At 36.1% G+C, this 14,054-nt stretch overlaps 1 protein-coding gene across 3 annotated transcripts in view; it reads right to left on the reverse strand.

The window, feature by feature from the left end:
- LOC117419960 (transportin-3) overlaps positions 1–14,054 on the reverse strand; it is a 23,930-nt gene continuing 9,876 nt past the window's right edge. For 2 of the 3 annotated variants that reach the window (XM_058985838.1, XM_034033391.3), the window contains exons 8-24: positions 13,501–13,647; positions 11,511–11,618; positions 10,758–10,849; positions 10,521–10,660; positions 9,823–10,014; positions 7,720–7,811; positions 7,309–7,385; positions 6,872–6,932; positions 6,350–6,490; positions 5,910–6,026; positions 5,621–5,715; positions 5,303–5,459; positions 4,835–5,002; positions 2,174–2,286; positions 1,135–1,173; positions 956–1,045; positions 1–645 (exon numbers count right to left, since the gene is read on the reverse strand). In XM_058985838.1, the coding sequence (XP_058841821.1) occupies positions 985–1,045; positions 1,135–1,173; positions 2,174–2,286; positions 4,835–5,002; positions 5,303–5,459; positions 5,621–5,715; positions 5,910–6,026; positions 6,350–6,490; positions 6,872–6,932; positions 7,309–7,385; positions 7,720–7,811; positions 9,823–10,014; positions 10,521–10,660; positions 10,758–10,849; positions 11,511–11,618; positions 13,501–13,647 (1,800 nt within the window). In that variant the 3' untranslated portion in view covers positions 1–645; positions 956–984. The remainder of the gene's footprint in view (positions 646–955; positions 1,046–1,134; positions 1,174–2,173; positions 2,287–4,834; positions 5,003–5,302; positions 5,460–5,620; positions 5,716–5,909; positions 6,027–6,349; positions 6,491–6,871; positions 6,933–7,308; positions 7,386–7,719; positions 7,812–9,822; positions 10,015–10,520; positions 10,661–10,757; positions 10,850–11,510; positions 11,619–13,500; positions 13,648–14,054) is intronic. The other variant, XM_034033392.3, reaches the window with a different exon arrangement.

Consider the following 14,054-nt stretch of genomic DNA (forward strand, 5'->3'; position numbering starts at 1 on the left):
AAAAAAAAAAAAAAAAAAAAGCCAGTCCACTTGTCAGTCTGTCACAGCCTAGCCTGGATTCAGATCAGAAAAACTCCAGCCAATGTTTAAAAAGGTAATGGGCAACTGGAATTCCAAGCCCGTACTCCCAAGGTCTTTTCGTGATTGGAATCTCAGATTTGCTTTTTATTTTTTATGGCACAGACAGCAAACCATGTTTGGTCATTCTCAAGACAGTCCATGAAAATAAATGATTTATTTTTTTTATTTTAAAAACTCACAGAAGTCTTTATTTTTTAAATACCAGGCACATCCATTTCTTTTTTTTTTCCTTTTTTTTTTTTTTGACGGATTCTTGATTTGCAGAAATCCAACCAACGCTGAGCAAATGTATTTATTTATTCTTTTTAGCACAAGTCCCCCAGGAAATAAGTCTTCCCTCATGCTGTTTGTCCAGCTACAGCCATCTTTACGCCAGGCCTGACGAAGCCCCCTCCCACTTCATTCTTGCAAGCCATGTAAGTCACGGTAATGCTGAAATGTGTCCTTCGGGCATTACATAGTAGACTAAACCCCATTTGTCCTTCATGAGGGAGTTCCCTTTTTATTTGCAGACACACTATACCTAATGTTGTTAACTCCCAATCTTGCCAACAAAATTCAGACCTGAAAAATAAAATTAAAAAAAAAATGATCATTTAGATCTTTTATTTAACATCATATAATCAAATAAACTACAAAATGATATTGCAATAGTCCACCGGAAGCAATAATAATAGTACAGTATTTCATCTTCAATTTCGAAATATCACATTTGTCCGTTTTTCGTTAAGTAAATGGAAAACTACAAAGCAGCATGTAATTCAATATGTTAACATAACATATTCAGCAGGTTTCATTTGACTTTATGGTGCAACACTTGTTAATGCTGTAGGGCGATGCAAAACTTTTGGCCACAGCTGTATATTGTCCTTACCTGGTCTTTAGGTGACTGTGCAAGCATAGCTATCGAAACAGTCTGGTGAAGTCTCTTAAAGCCCAGCACACATGTTTGCAGTCTTCAGCACTGAAGAAAAGCAAGCACAAAAGGTTACTAACAAAAGGAAATAGGACTTATCATGTATGCATATTGATCAATCCAACTACAACTATTACCTGCTGAGGGTGGGGCACTGTGCTGTAAGGGGTACTGTCCTGTGGATGGGACATAACACATAACCTATGAATACTTTACAGATGTCAAATGACCCTCTTCCTTTTTGGACCTGTGTAAGCTGTTTTATGATCAAAAAATTAGGGGAGAAATGCCTTTTTGAATATTTCACTGGGAAACCTATAGCCATTGATTTGTTTTAACATATAAAAATGCCACAAGGTAGCAAAACATTTTAACTGAAATAAACTGTTTTGCAACAGACAATTGAACAAAAATATATCTCAAAAGACAACAAAGCCTCCCAGTGATGCTAAACTAAAGTCACTAAGGAATAAGCAGTGTACAACAGGGGGTTCCAAGGAGGAACTGTTTCAAATATTGTAGGAACCTAAAAATCACAAATAGCACATGGTGTATAGGAAGTGTAGTTTCTGTTTGAATTGAGATTCCACAGGGGGGGGGTTTGGAGATGGTTAGTAATGGAACACACTTGAACACTCCTAAACGCCTGTTCAAACTTGCCCAGGTATCCATGTCTCTCTTCCACATTTACAGATTTTGTAACAAATTAATAAGTAGACAATTCTTTGCAGGCCCACACAGGTCTGTACATAAATCTTTACATATCATGAGTCATCAGGGAACAGCAACTAAAATAAGGTACTTCTGCAAGTATTTCTTATGCAACACTTGCTAATGGGACTACACCTCAGTATGGTGTGTAGGTAGAACTGGTTTCCTGCATATGGCCAACTTCTGTCTTTTTTGCAATGTGAAAGATAGCACAGCATGGCAGTCACGAAACAAGGGCAAAGACCCTGGTGCATTGGCTTTACTTCTAGACTCGCAGGATATGCTTAAGAAATCGGCATGAATGTTTAAGAAGCTACTTGAAAACATTTTTTTTCTTCTTTTTCTAATGTGTTAAACATTTTATTCTCATTTTTCTTTTTTTGTAAATATTTCAGTCATGTATTTGGTTGAATCTGCCCTTTAGGATTACGAAAGTCAATAAATCAACAAGTATTTTCTCCTTACCTGGTTACTTGTTTGTGGAAGTCTGTGAGTTGCTTGTGTGTCACTGTCACTGCTCCACCCGATGTCTCTTTAGGGAGTCCCTTCAATGCATTTTCTAGCCAGCGGCAAAATGTCTATTTTAAGAAAAACTCACTTATTTACTGACATTTAACCTGAAAAGCACAAATTGCTGGAAAAAGTTCAAAGCCAAAAGAGCTCTATACATTTATTTACAATTTTAGCACAGAGACACAATTAATTTTAATATAATACAATATTAGTAGCCTGGGTTGAACCTAGTATTTAACACTGTTCACGATCCAGAACGGTTAGTAAATTAAACATGTTCTGATGTATTGTAGCATTTGGTATATTCATAGCAGTAAATGCCTAATTGTGGAAATTCAACACAATGATATATGCCAGACACATAGATTATATATATATATATATATATATATATATATATATATATATATATATATATATATATATATATATATATAGAGAGAGAGAGAGAGAGAGAGAGAGAGAGAGAGAGAGAGAGAGAGAGAGAGAGAGATTTTATATATATATATATATATATATATATATATATATATTAAACCAAGAGTTATTCCATGTACCTTTAATTTAATGGTTAGCAGTGTACAAAATCCTAAGTATGTGCACTTAAGACAATGGGAATATTTCAATGATCTAGTAAAGCATGGAGTCAGGAAGCTTTGACTGTATCCATGTTGCTTTATATCACTCCTGTTAAAGTCAATATCCTCTTATTGTTATAATTTCTGCTCAGTCCCTTTGAAGTTATATTAAAAGGGTTTGACTGTAGTCTGAATACTCTAACTTGAGACAGCTGATTGCTGCAAAAGGTAGGCAGGAAATTCAAACACTAAATTCTGAAGAGAAAAAAAAAGGTCAGTCTAGACAGTGTCTAAAAAAGGCACACAGCAGTATATTGCCACAACAGTAATAACATTTGTTTTAGAACCATCTGGTGCCCTCTTGTGGAGGGAAAATGCTTAGACAGGTCTAATATAGCAAACTGAAATCTTTAAAATAAACATTCATCTTAATTATGAAGTCATCAAAAGATCACAGGAAAGTGGTTATAAGACTACTTTACTGATGAATCAGATGTGATTTACAGGTTTAAATGGGTTCTTGAAATACAATAAAAAAACAGGACCTTACAACCACAGATTTAAAATGAAGGTTGTTTTGGTACAAAAAAAAAAGTGGTAACAGCAGCAAAAAAACAGCTTATCTGGTCTTAAAGTTGACTACCTTACAAAATGAACCAGAATATTTGCTTATTAAGAATCCTCACTAATACAATTCTGCCCATAATAAAACATGAATACAACTTTATAAAACAAGTATGTCAGCAACTGTAAATACAAAATCAAAACCATCAGAAAAATGAAAAAGTATTATCGTGAACTACACCCAGACTGATACTCAATAATCTGTGCTAAAAAAATGTACTAACCAAGTTATCACATTTGAAAAATCACTATATAGACACACACACAACCCTGTTTATACCGCCAGGTAAGGGCCATGGGCAAAAACAGGCAATAAGCAAGGGTGGCATTATAGTGTGGTTAAAAAAACACACACACACAACCTTCTATGAGGAACAGTTTATATTAAAAAATAAATAAAATAAAAAAATAATAAAAATAACACTAATTTACTTTCAAATCACCCAAAAAACAATTCCATAAAAACAAAAAAAACGAGTTTTTTAATTTTAATTTTTTGTTTTTACTGTACTTTTATTTGAACTTTACTGTTTGTGGCAGGACTAAGCCTGCTGAATACTATCTCCCATTGAACGATGCCATCTGTTTATTTCACAAAGCAATTTAAGGTCAACAGCATTCTAAACATTGAATATGTATAGGCAAACACTTGCATGTAAACAAACCTCTTACCGTACCTTTTTTTTTTATTATTATTTTTTATTTACTGTGGTTTATAAGTCACTTATTTTGACTGCGTCAAGCCTTTTTCAGGTTAAACAAATCGATCCATTCCATCAAGGTAAGCCATTTGTTTTTATCCATTAGAATCTCTCCAATTATCCTTCAATTAGCAGTATATGCCTCACTTAGGCGAGAAAACATTCGTGATTTCTTGCTTTCTTATTTTCAGATGCATACATGCAGATTTCTTTCTTTTGCTCTGGTGTTAAATGTAGGGTCAACTCGCCATTTTGTACTTTCTGTTTTGCTTTGGGAGCGGGAGTGTTGATAACATTGGTATGAACGTTCAGTTAACAACGAATTAGGAAAGCAAGTTTCACGAGCAACGGTGTCTAAGGTGATGTCGGCATGGAACTCCGAGGGAAAGACATCATCAGCAAAGGGCAACAGTGGGTGGTGCGCACACTCCAGGATCGTGATATCTGTGCATTCATTCGAAGTGCAAGGCAAAACAGGCAAGGAACTGCAGATCAATTGACTGCAAATTTCAACCTGGGGCGCGAGCAGCCAGTTTCATCAAAAACGGTCCGCTGAGAACTCCACAGAGCGGGATACCATAGTGGCCCAACGCCCTATTAAGTGACTTTACATTGGTGTTTCCATTTTTTTGTCCACTACCTGTATGTGTGTGTATTAAAATGTGTGACACAGATGGACAGATGGTCAGATGGTACGGTTTTCTGCTTACCGGCCGGTCAAAGAGCATGATCTCCCAGATTACCTCAGCCACGTCAGGCAGAGTGTAGGGGGGCAGGCAGAAACAGCATGTGTTAATCAGCTGGTTCACCAACTGCTGCCCATTCTGGGACATAGCCTGCTGAATCAACTGCTTGCGCAGCTCAAAGTCATCTTCATGCTACAGAAAGAAAAAAATATAATTAAAAAGACCAGATTTAAGATCTAATCTATACTGCCAGTCAGTTACAGCTCCACTCAGTTTGGATTGCAGTGTCTGCTATTACTGAACAATGCACAAGATATAAAAACTTGTTTTAGACCACATAGTGATCCATATACCAGCTCAAAAGCATAGTAGCAATTGCAGAAATACAGTTTTAAAACAGTTTCTGGTATTAAAAAAAAAAGAAAGAAAGAAATACATTTTAAAAAAGTGACCACTAGTCAGCAGTGTCTCCAGTGTGAGAACAACACTCACGTCATTGGCGATGCCTGTGTGGATCAGATCTCGCATAAACTTCATAACACTGCAGTTGGCATCCCTATGATCAAGGCTGGTGGCAGCAATGGCACACTGGATAATATGAACTATAATTTGGCTACGTAGAAGTGTGACAGGACTTCGCTGGATAAACCTACAAGAGAATGTGAGAAAGGACAATGTATAATTCACCACTCAATATATTGCACTACACATCTTGACTTCTAGAAATCCTGTGCCGAGGCCGAGGGCCAGTAACCCTTTTGACAAGCCTACACAAAATGTTGTCACTGCATCACCAAGCCCATCCTTTACCTCGTTGCCAATCGGAAAAGATCATCCACAGTGTCTGGGTGATTCCTAAGACCATTAGGCTGTTCCAGCAACTGGAAAGTGGGCATACACAGAGCCTAGAGAAAAAGGCAAAAGCAACAATTATAAAAAGGTGTTAAAATAAATAGTGTTATGTTGTATTTAATAAAAACAATTTCTAATGAGAGTGGAGAGGCATCAGCCATTTCATATATATGAATACTGGATACAGATCTAATATTACAGTTTAAGTTATTTCTCTTCCATTGTCAGAAGAGAAGATGTGCAGTACCTGTAGCATGTCAAGCAGTCCTTGTTGACAGCCCTCCTCCATTCCATATTCATCCACCAGAATACTCCCCAAATACAGGAAACATGAGTGTGGGTACACCTGATAAACACTAACCATCTGTAAGGGACAACAGCAAGGTATACCCAAGATTTATGTAAACTTAGTAGTGGAGGTGGCAGGTACATACATACATAAAGAGATATGGTATATTAGTATGCTATAAACTATCCTTATTAACCACAATATGTAGGCTAGGTACACAAAAAGCAGATATGAGTCCTATTTAAACAGTCAGCTGTTTAAATAGGACTCATGCTCTTATCACAAAATGTTAGCTCATAAAATGCTGCAGTTACCTGAATTTGTAAGGATTTAGTGCCAGTAAGGATTTCCTATCAGTAACCAGAAAAAGTATAAATCTGTTGCTGTGCAATCCCTACCTGAGTAACAAGAGGCTGCAGGAGAGCAGCTGAGCCCTTCCCAACACAGCGCACTGCAAAGCGCAGGCACCGACAGCACCGTTCCACGATGCGGTTATCTGCTTGGTGCTTGTTCAAGGTTTCCGACAAGACAGGCCAGATCTGAAGGAAATAAAAGGAATAGCAAACGTAAACAAGATACTTAAAGCCTAAAACTGCATACTGTTTATTTTAACCAGATGTTTTACTGAAAGACTTTACTAAACATATCCTTGAATGTTCCTCTTATAAATGGATATAAAATATGAAAAAGATACAAGTTTGTTTCATTTTTGCACAAATACAAACCTGCAATGACTGGCCAACATACAGGGGAAGGATCACAAATAATAACACTGCTGCTGTTGGATCACAATGAGCTAAAACTAATACCTGTGGTGATTGAATACTCTAAGAAGAGGAATTCAACAGTCCTTACTAGCAAAATAAACTCATGATGGCCTTGGGAATTTTTAATAACATTTAACCGTTAAAACGACTTACTTCTTGAATAACTTTTTGACATGGATGGGTTTGTCCGTTTTCTACAATAGGGTTTGTATGCCTGAATAGAAGAAAAAAATATATATGTTTATTCCTGCCTCCTGGCTTTTGCAAGTGGCTCAGCTGCTTGTATTTAAAGATAGTTTGCACAAATTATTAGATTGATCAACATTTTGCATTTTTACATTTTGCCACTTTCTAAAGAAGCATTCTACTGGTTTAAAAAAAAAAAAAAAAGTAACTTTAAAAAGGGCAGGTTATATTTTGCCATACGATGTCCTACTTATCCATCAAGACGGGTACATTTCTTGAATACTACTTCATCCAAAAGTGAATTGTCAAAAAGATGTTAGTTGAAATAAAGAAAGTGTAAATGATGTTAGTTCAATACTAAGACCACAAAAAAGTAATAAGAAATAAATAAAATAATCACTTACCTGAATATTACTGCTAATCTATCTAGCCACACAGTGGGATCTGAAGATTTACCATTACTTGCCTCCTGTGACAGAAGCTTTAAAGAAAAACAGAAGGCAGACATTTAGTTATAGAAGTCAATTTTAAATTACTGGGAATGTTAAATCTTTGTTTTAAGACCTTGTTCGAGATGCAATATTCCTGCTTTATGCTTTATGTAAGCTGTTGCTCATAAAATAAATATTAAGTGGTTTTTTTACCACTTTAATTGAATAATTTGGTTAGTTGGTTTATTGTTTCTATGTGTAACATGAAAGCCTCCTACGTAGCCACTAGCACTAGTGTCAAAACAAATGTGTGCATTATTTGGTTTCTTATTTGTTCAACAAGATAAGTATTTGGCTATCAAAAAGATAAAGATTGAGACTTACCTTTTTAAGGGCTATAACTTGAACTGCGCACAGATCACTTAAACATTCTGCTATCTTCTCTAGAGGGAGCCTGGCTAGAACTAATGCGGTTCCTGGATTTAAAAAAAAAAAAAAAAAAAAAAAAAATTATATATATATATATATATATATATATATATATATATATATATATATATATTAGAATACATTGCAGATGTACATACAGAAATGCATTTAGTGAATTAAAGATCATCTTTCATAACATATTTTACTCAAAACATGAACCTTTGTAATTCTGTGTAATTCTTTTTTTTTGTAGATCACTCTCAAGAGCATGCATTTGAAATGGTAAAAATGCACTTCAACTACCTGCACACTGATTCTGTAAGAAAGTGGGAGGTGAAGCAGATACATCACCACCTGCTTCATTGCTGTAAGTTTAGGCAGAAAGCATCTGGGAGTGGGAATATGCAGAAAGGAAACTATTCTGCAACTTCTGATGGATGAGTCAGACGAAATTGATAACTCAGATGTTTATAAATTTCAAGGATTAGGATTTAGGCCACATTAATTTGTAAATTAATTAACTGGAACATATATTATCACGACTCCAGTACAATGCATAGCATTTAGATTAGTGTCTCATTGCTGCACTATGACATGGCCAGATTTTGTAAAAGGGCGATCTGGCAGATAGTCATAATAGTTTAAAAATAGTGGTACTTGCTTCCTTACTAAAATACAGTGCTGTCATTTGTTAAAGGCAAGCATGCAACATCGCCCAGCTGCCGACATTCTTGGTCTGGTGTGGACTTGCCCATACTTGCATCCACTGAATTGGTTAGAAGTGTAAGGCAAAGCTTTGCCAGGTTATACAGATGTGAAAATCGATTAGAAACAGTCCCAAAACTCTGTTACCCAACGGCATCTGGCATACTTAAATAAAGGAAATATATGCAGTACGTTCGTTGTCATGTTATTTGTCCCATCCAATAATTTATTTTATTAGTACCGAGTCAAAACAACGAAAACGTGCTATTTCGGGTCTAACTGCGTGTAAAAAGTAAGCAGCAGGTTGTTTGAAGTGAGGTGGCTGTGCTAGATCATACCTGTAGTACTGATTTAACTTGGCTACAACCGACAGGAATACTTTTTGTCTGCACTAACTTTCCAGTTTGTTTTCTGAAAGCTTTTAATTTACATTCTGTTCAGCATCCTCTGTAGCCTTTCGTTTTAATGTGTGATTCTGAAGCTAAATAGCGATCGATCGTATTTTCTCCAAAGACACATTACAAGATATGCAAAACAATTGCCTCCATCTGCATGTACAGTTTCTTTGGAAACTATCTTGACACGATCATCAGCCGAAATATACTTTGCTTTTTTTTTTTGCTTTGTCGTCCATTTCTGGTATTTTACCTCCAAAGCTGAAAACTAGGTTTTAGCAACCTAAATCAAAACAATGCAGCACTGACTTTGTCCCACCCCCTACTGTACAGTATAGGTCACAGAAAAGCCAGTACAGACGCACTGATAGGCTGATTAAAACATCCTTGTCATTTGAACAGTAAACAAGATTGTTAACCACTTTGGAGTATTTTTTTGTTAATGTTATTTGTCGAAGGACTTTTTTTTTTTTTTTGCCTAAGTGCAATGCACACAGGACAGCAAAGGAATAAAAAAAAGCAGGAAGATATGTTGTTTGCGTTGCTTGCGTTGTGCAACAGTTCATTTTTCTCTCTGTACTTGACCGGTATGCATTGGCCACTAAGAGGTGAATTTTGCAGTGACCCCTCAATTTCCCGATTTCCACAAAATCGCAATTTAGGTAGACCCCTATTTATAAAGTGTTTTCTCCAGTGCAAAAATTAATACCACTTTCTTAAAAAAAAAAAAACAAAAAAAACAAAGGAACTTGAAATAATGAAAGAATGTGCCTTTTTCAGAGCTCCTATGTGCATCAAAAAGATGCAAACTTTTCACTAAATCAGCAGCTTAGTCTAAACCACACAAACAACTGAGCACAGAAACAGAAGTTGTCAACTTAGTGTATTAAGACTTAATCATCCATTCAAATGTGGACGACAATGACAAATGTGAAGTGAAACATAAATAAAAAATTACCTTTCAGGAGCCCAACAGCTGCATCTGCCGACAGTGCAAAAGAGTCAAGGGACCGGGCGATGTCCAAGAGCCCCTGGAAGTGCTGAGCCATGTGATCACGGCACACTGAGCAGATGTTGTGAATTGCTTTAGCAGCTACAGACGACAAGGGCTTCTCCCTCAGCCCCTTCATTAGATAATTAAGCACTGGGTCTGTAACACAATTTGATGGAAGATTAGCCCTATATCTTATTCGCTGTACCTAAATGGTTATCAAACCACAGTGCTGGTAGTTTACTTAAATATCCCATCCCACCCCAATCTTGACTGTTTGCCATTATATACATTCAATTAGGAACAGATGCTCTGCTAGCTTAAACTTATGCTTTTACAAGGAATCACAAAACAAACACAAACTTTTATCTGGATTCATTTTCCATTTTAACTAAAAACTGTGATTCTGTCAACAAATCCATAGCGGCCAATTTACTATCTAGCATATTGAATTCATCAGTTGAACTCAGTGTTCAAATAACCCAGTTTCGTTGTGGATTAATTTCACTGATTCAGCATTTATTGTTGTTTATTAATTTACAAAGTATATGATCCTAGATTTACACTAAGGTGGTATAAGACAAATAAAGTCAATGAAAAAAAAAAGCAATATACAAATAAGAGGTGTCAAACATTCATGCTCGTTCAAGACATTAAACACACACCTAAAAATTGAGGATTCCGGTCAACAACTTCACTCATCTCTCCAACCAGTTCAATACTGGTGTATCTGACAGCGATGTGTACATTCTGATTGAGGTGAACAACTGCTTCAAGCACTTCTGTAAGAGTTGGATTATTCTCACTGCAGGGATAGGAAAACAAGCGCATAAAATCATTTACAAATTCTGGGTCTGTGGTCAAACTGTATTTTTAAAAAAATCACCAAAAGCTATACTCACGGATCAATACTCTTTGCTATAGCAGCCATTATAAAGAGCACTGCCTCAGTCACCTCCCATGGCGGATTACCATCTTTTAAAGTGGCATAGAGCTGAAAAACATAATATTCATATTCATTTAATGAACTGTTTATTATATTAATGTATCACTCACACCCTAAACACAAAAAGGCAAATTAGAACCTGTCAAATCCGATCCCTTCTATTACCCGATGGACCTCTGGCATACGTCATTTACACATGCTGCTACCAACTGAACGGTACTGCTGGACATTTTATCATGGGTCGAAAACAATAAATGCAACTCTTAACAGAATGGATTCATTTGCAGATATGCTGTCAATTCACATAACTGCCCAGTTTAATAATTTTAAATAAAAGAAAACAATGCAATGGATTCTTATAATTACTGGAACGTTTTGTTTGTGTGTTCACTTTCTTGTTGTGTCTCGGGTTAACACACATGGTGCAAAAAAAACTGTTAGATTACATGGACATAGACTGAGAAAGCATGGTAAGAACTGTTTTTTGAATGCTATTTTGTACCTGACATTGCTAATTTATAATGCCCCCCTGTTAGTGAAGAAACTATAATGCTGTACAATGATTCCCTTTGAGATATCATATTTCTACATATCTGATGGACCCCTGGAACCAATGTGTCACGTTCTAATGTAACAAATAATTGCTTGCTAGTTTAAAATATTAAACATTTTATCTTATTAATATATGTGAAGTCAACTATGAATTTACCTGCGTGAAACATTCCATGGATCCAACCAAGAAAATCAAATCCTTCACAAGATCTGAGACCCTCATCCGGAACTCTCCAAAATCATCTGTGTCTTCAGGTACTCCTTCCTATAAATTTAGAAAAAAAAGAATGTATATATGTGCCACGGTGCCCGCCCCCTTTTAAGTATTAATATTATTTTCATTTGTATTATTATTATTATTATTATTATTATTATTATTATTATTATTATTATTATTATTATTATATGTTTGTTTGCAGGGCGAACGATAAAACCATCCATCATTATTATTTGAGACCGGCAAAAAGCCGGCCGTATAAAGTTTAGTTGGCGTGGATGGGGTTAAATTCCCATCCCTATAAACATTGTGGGAATGTGGCTGGAGCCTTAATAAGGTCATTGTTTGGTTAATAGAGAATTAAGGCTCCAGCCACATAATATAAAAAGGACCCACTCTGGACTCATTAAAGAGAAGAGCTTAGGAGAGAGGGAGAGGGAGAGGGAGAAGCTAGAGATATTAGTGTTCAAAAGCAAAATCATAAACAGTGACTTTGCTTTTACCATGCAGTTGTGCTTCATGGAAACAATCATTATTTGGAAAATCATTCGTGGAATGTTCTTCTGCTGGGCGAATTCTCTTTTGCAATAGACCCCAGTCATTCACTGAACAGGGCAGCAGATATACCTGCCTTTCACAAGCAGGTATGACCATGTTGCAATATGGGAAGGGTTTAGACATTGCAAAACTCTGGACCACAATGCAGAAAAGGACTTATATATCACTTTGCATTTATGGATCTACGACATGTGCTTGCACCATCCTAGGGATAGTGACTATAGATCTGGTCTGGTGATCGCTCTTACCACTTATACTAGACTGCACTTTAACTAATTACCCATTGCTCAATTAGACTTAGACTTACACTATTTAGCTACGCATGACCTACTGAGGAAAATAATGTATTCCATGCATAAAGGTGATTTTAGAACATACTGAATGTGAAGCCTATAAAATACAAATGAAATGAATAAAATACTATTTCTTTACTCAAATATATTTTGCTGGTAAATAAATAATAGCACCAGTAATACAGAAAATAGGACTCCATGGGCACTATTCACAAAAATATTACAAAATGTGTAAAATGTACAGTCAACCCTCTTTATACCGCCAGGTAAGGGCCATGGGCAAAAACGGGCAATATAGTGAGGGTCAAAAAAAAATAAAAAAATACAACACATACACACACACAACCTTCTATGTCTGCAATAAATTCAGACAATTACAGTATCGCCAGGCCATTTTAATAAAACAATATTTTTTTAAAACTACAGTATTAACACAGTAGGTGTGACGTTTCATCATCTTTTCCCATCTGTATGAAACATACGGTTACTTTTGAGGAACAGTTTATACTGAAATAAATAAATACAAAAAATAAAACACTCATTTAGTTTCAAATCACCCAAACAATTCCATAAAAACAAAAAAAGCTTACTTTTTTTTTTTTTTTTTTTTTTACTGTACTGTCATTTGAACTTTACTGTTTGTGGCATGACTAACCCTGCTGAATACTATCCCCCACTGAACGATGCCATCTATTTATTTCACAAAGCAATTTAAACTCAACAGCATGCTTTTTTAAGCAGTTAAAAAGAAACGTTGAATATATACAGGCAAACACTTTTTTTAAACGAAAATGCAAGGTTGGCGTTATAAAGGAGGGCAATATAACACGGGACACCTGTAGCAGAATTACAACAAATTCTTATGGCGATTTCATTTGTATTTCAATTGTGTCTACAAATTCCTGACCAAGAGGAAGTGTCATTGCCAACATTAGTATTGCATGTCTGTACACACTTATTATGCAAAAACTTCCCTCAGATGTTCAGCTGAAATTAGCATTTGCATAAAAAACACAGGTCCAGCCCCCGCCCTCAATCCCAATGGTTATTCTGCAAGCTTCAAATCACCAGCTACTCACATGATCAGGGTCTAGCTGACAGTGCCTTGCCAGTGCATGCAACAATCGTTGGATGAATGGTCGAAAAAGTCCATGAAGCACTGGGTCACTGGTTTTATATAGGTGCTCCCCTAGCCTATACCAGAAGTTAAAGGAGATCTCTACTACCTGCAAAGGGAGAGACGTGACAGGCATTAAATGCACATTTTGGCACCCGACCAGTTAATTCCATAATATTATCTCAGTATCCAAGTACATCCAGGTCTGTGCTGCATGGACAAAATAAGCTCAAATGTTTTTAAAGGCCCGAAGTCCTGTCAAAGCAATGATCTTTTATAAATAGCCAACATTTCTCACTGACACCAGCACACAGATCATGTTTTTCTTATCAAATTACAAATCGGTGTGAAGTTTCAAGATTTTCAACTTACATCGTATTAGTAAATTCTAAAAATGAATGCAAAATAAGACCAAGGCAGTTGAAATGAATAAAGAGCTGGTGACAGTGGGGGGGGGAACCGCAATCAATTGTTTAGAAACAGTTAGCATTTTGGTACCCATCTCAGATTACGCAT

Source organism: Acipenser ruthenus, chromosome 14 (assembly GCF_902713425.1).
Source record: "Acipenser ruthenus chromosome 14, fAciRut3.2 maternal haplotype, whole genome shotgun sequence".
Lineage (NCBI taxonomy): Eukaryota > Metazoa > Chordata > Actinopteri > Acipenseriformes > Acipenseridae > Acipenser > Acipenser ruthenus.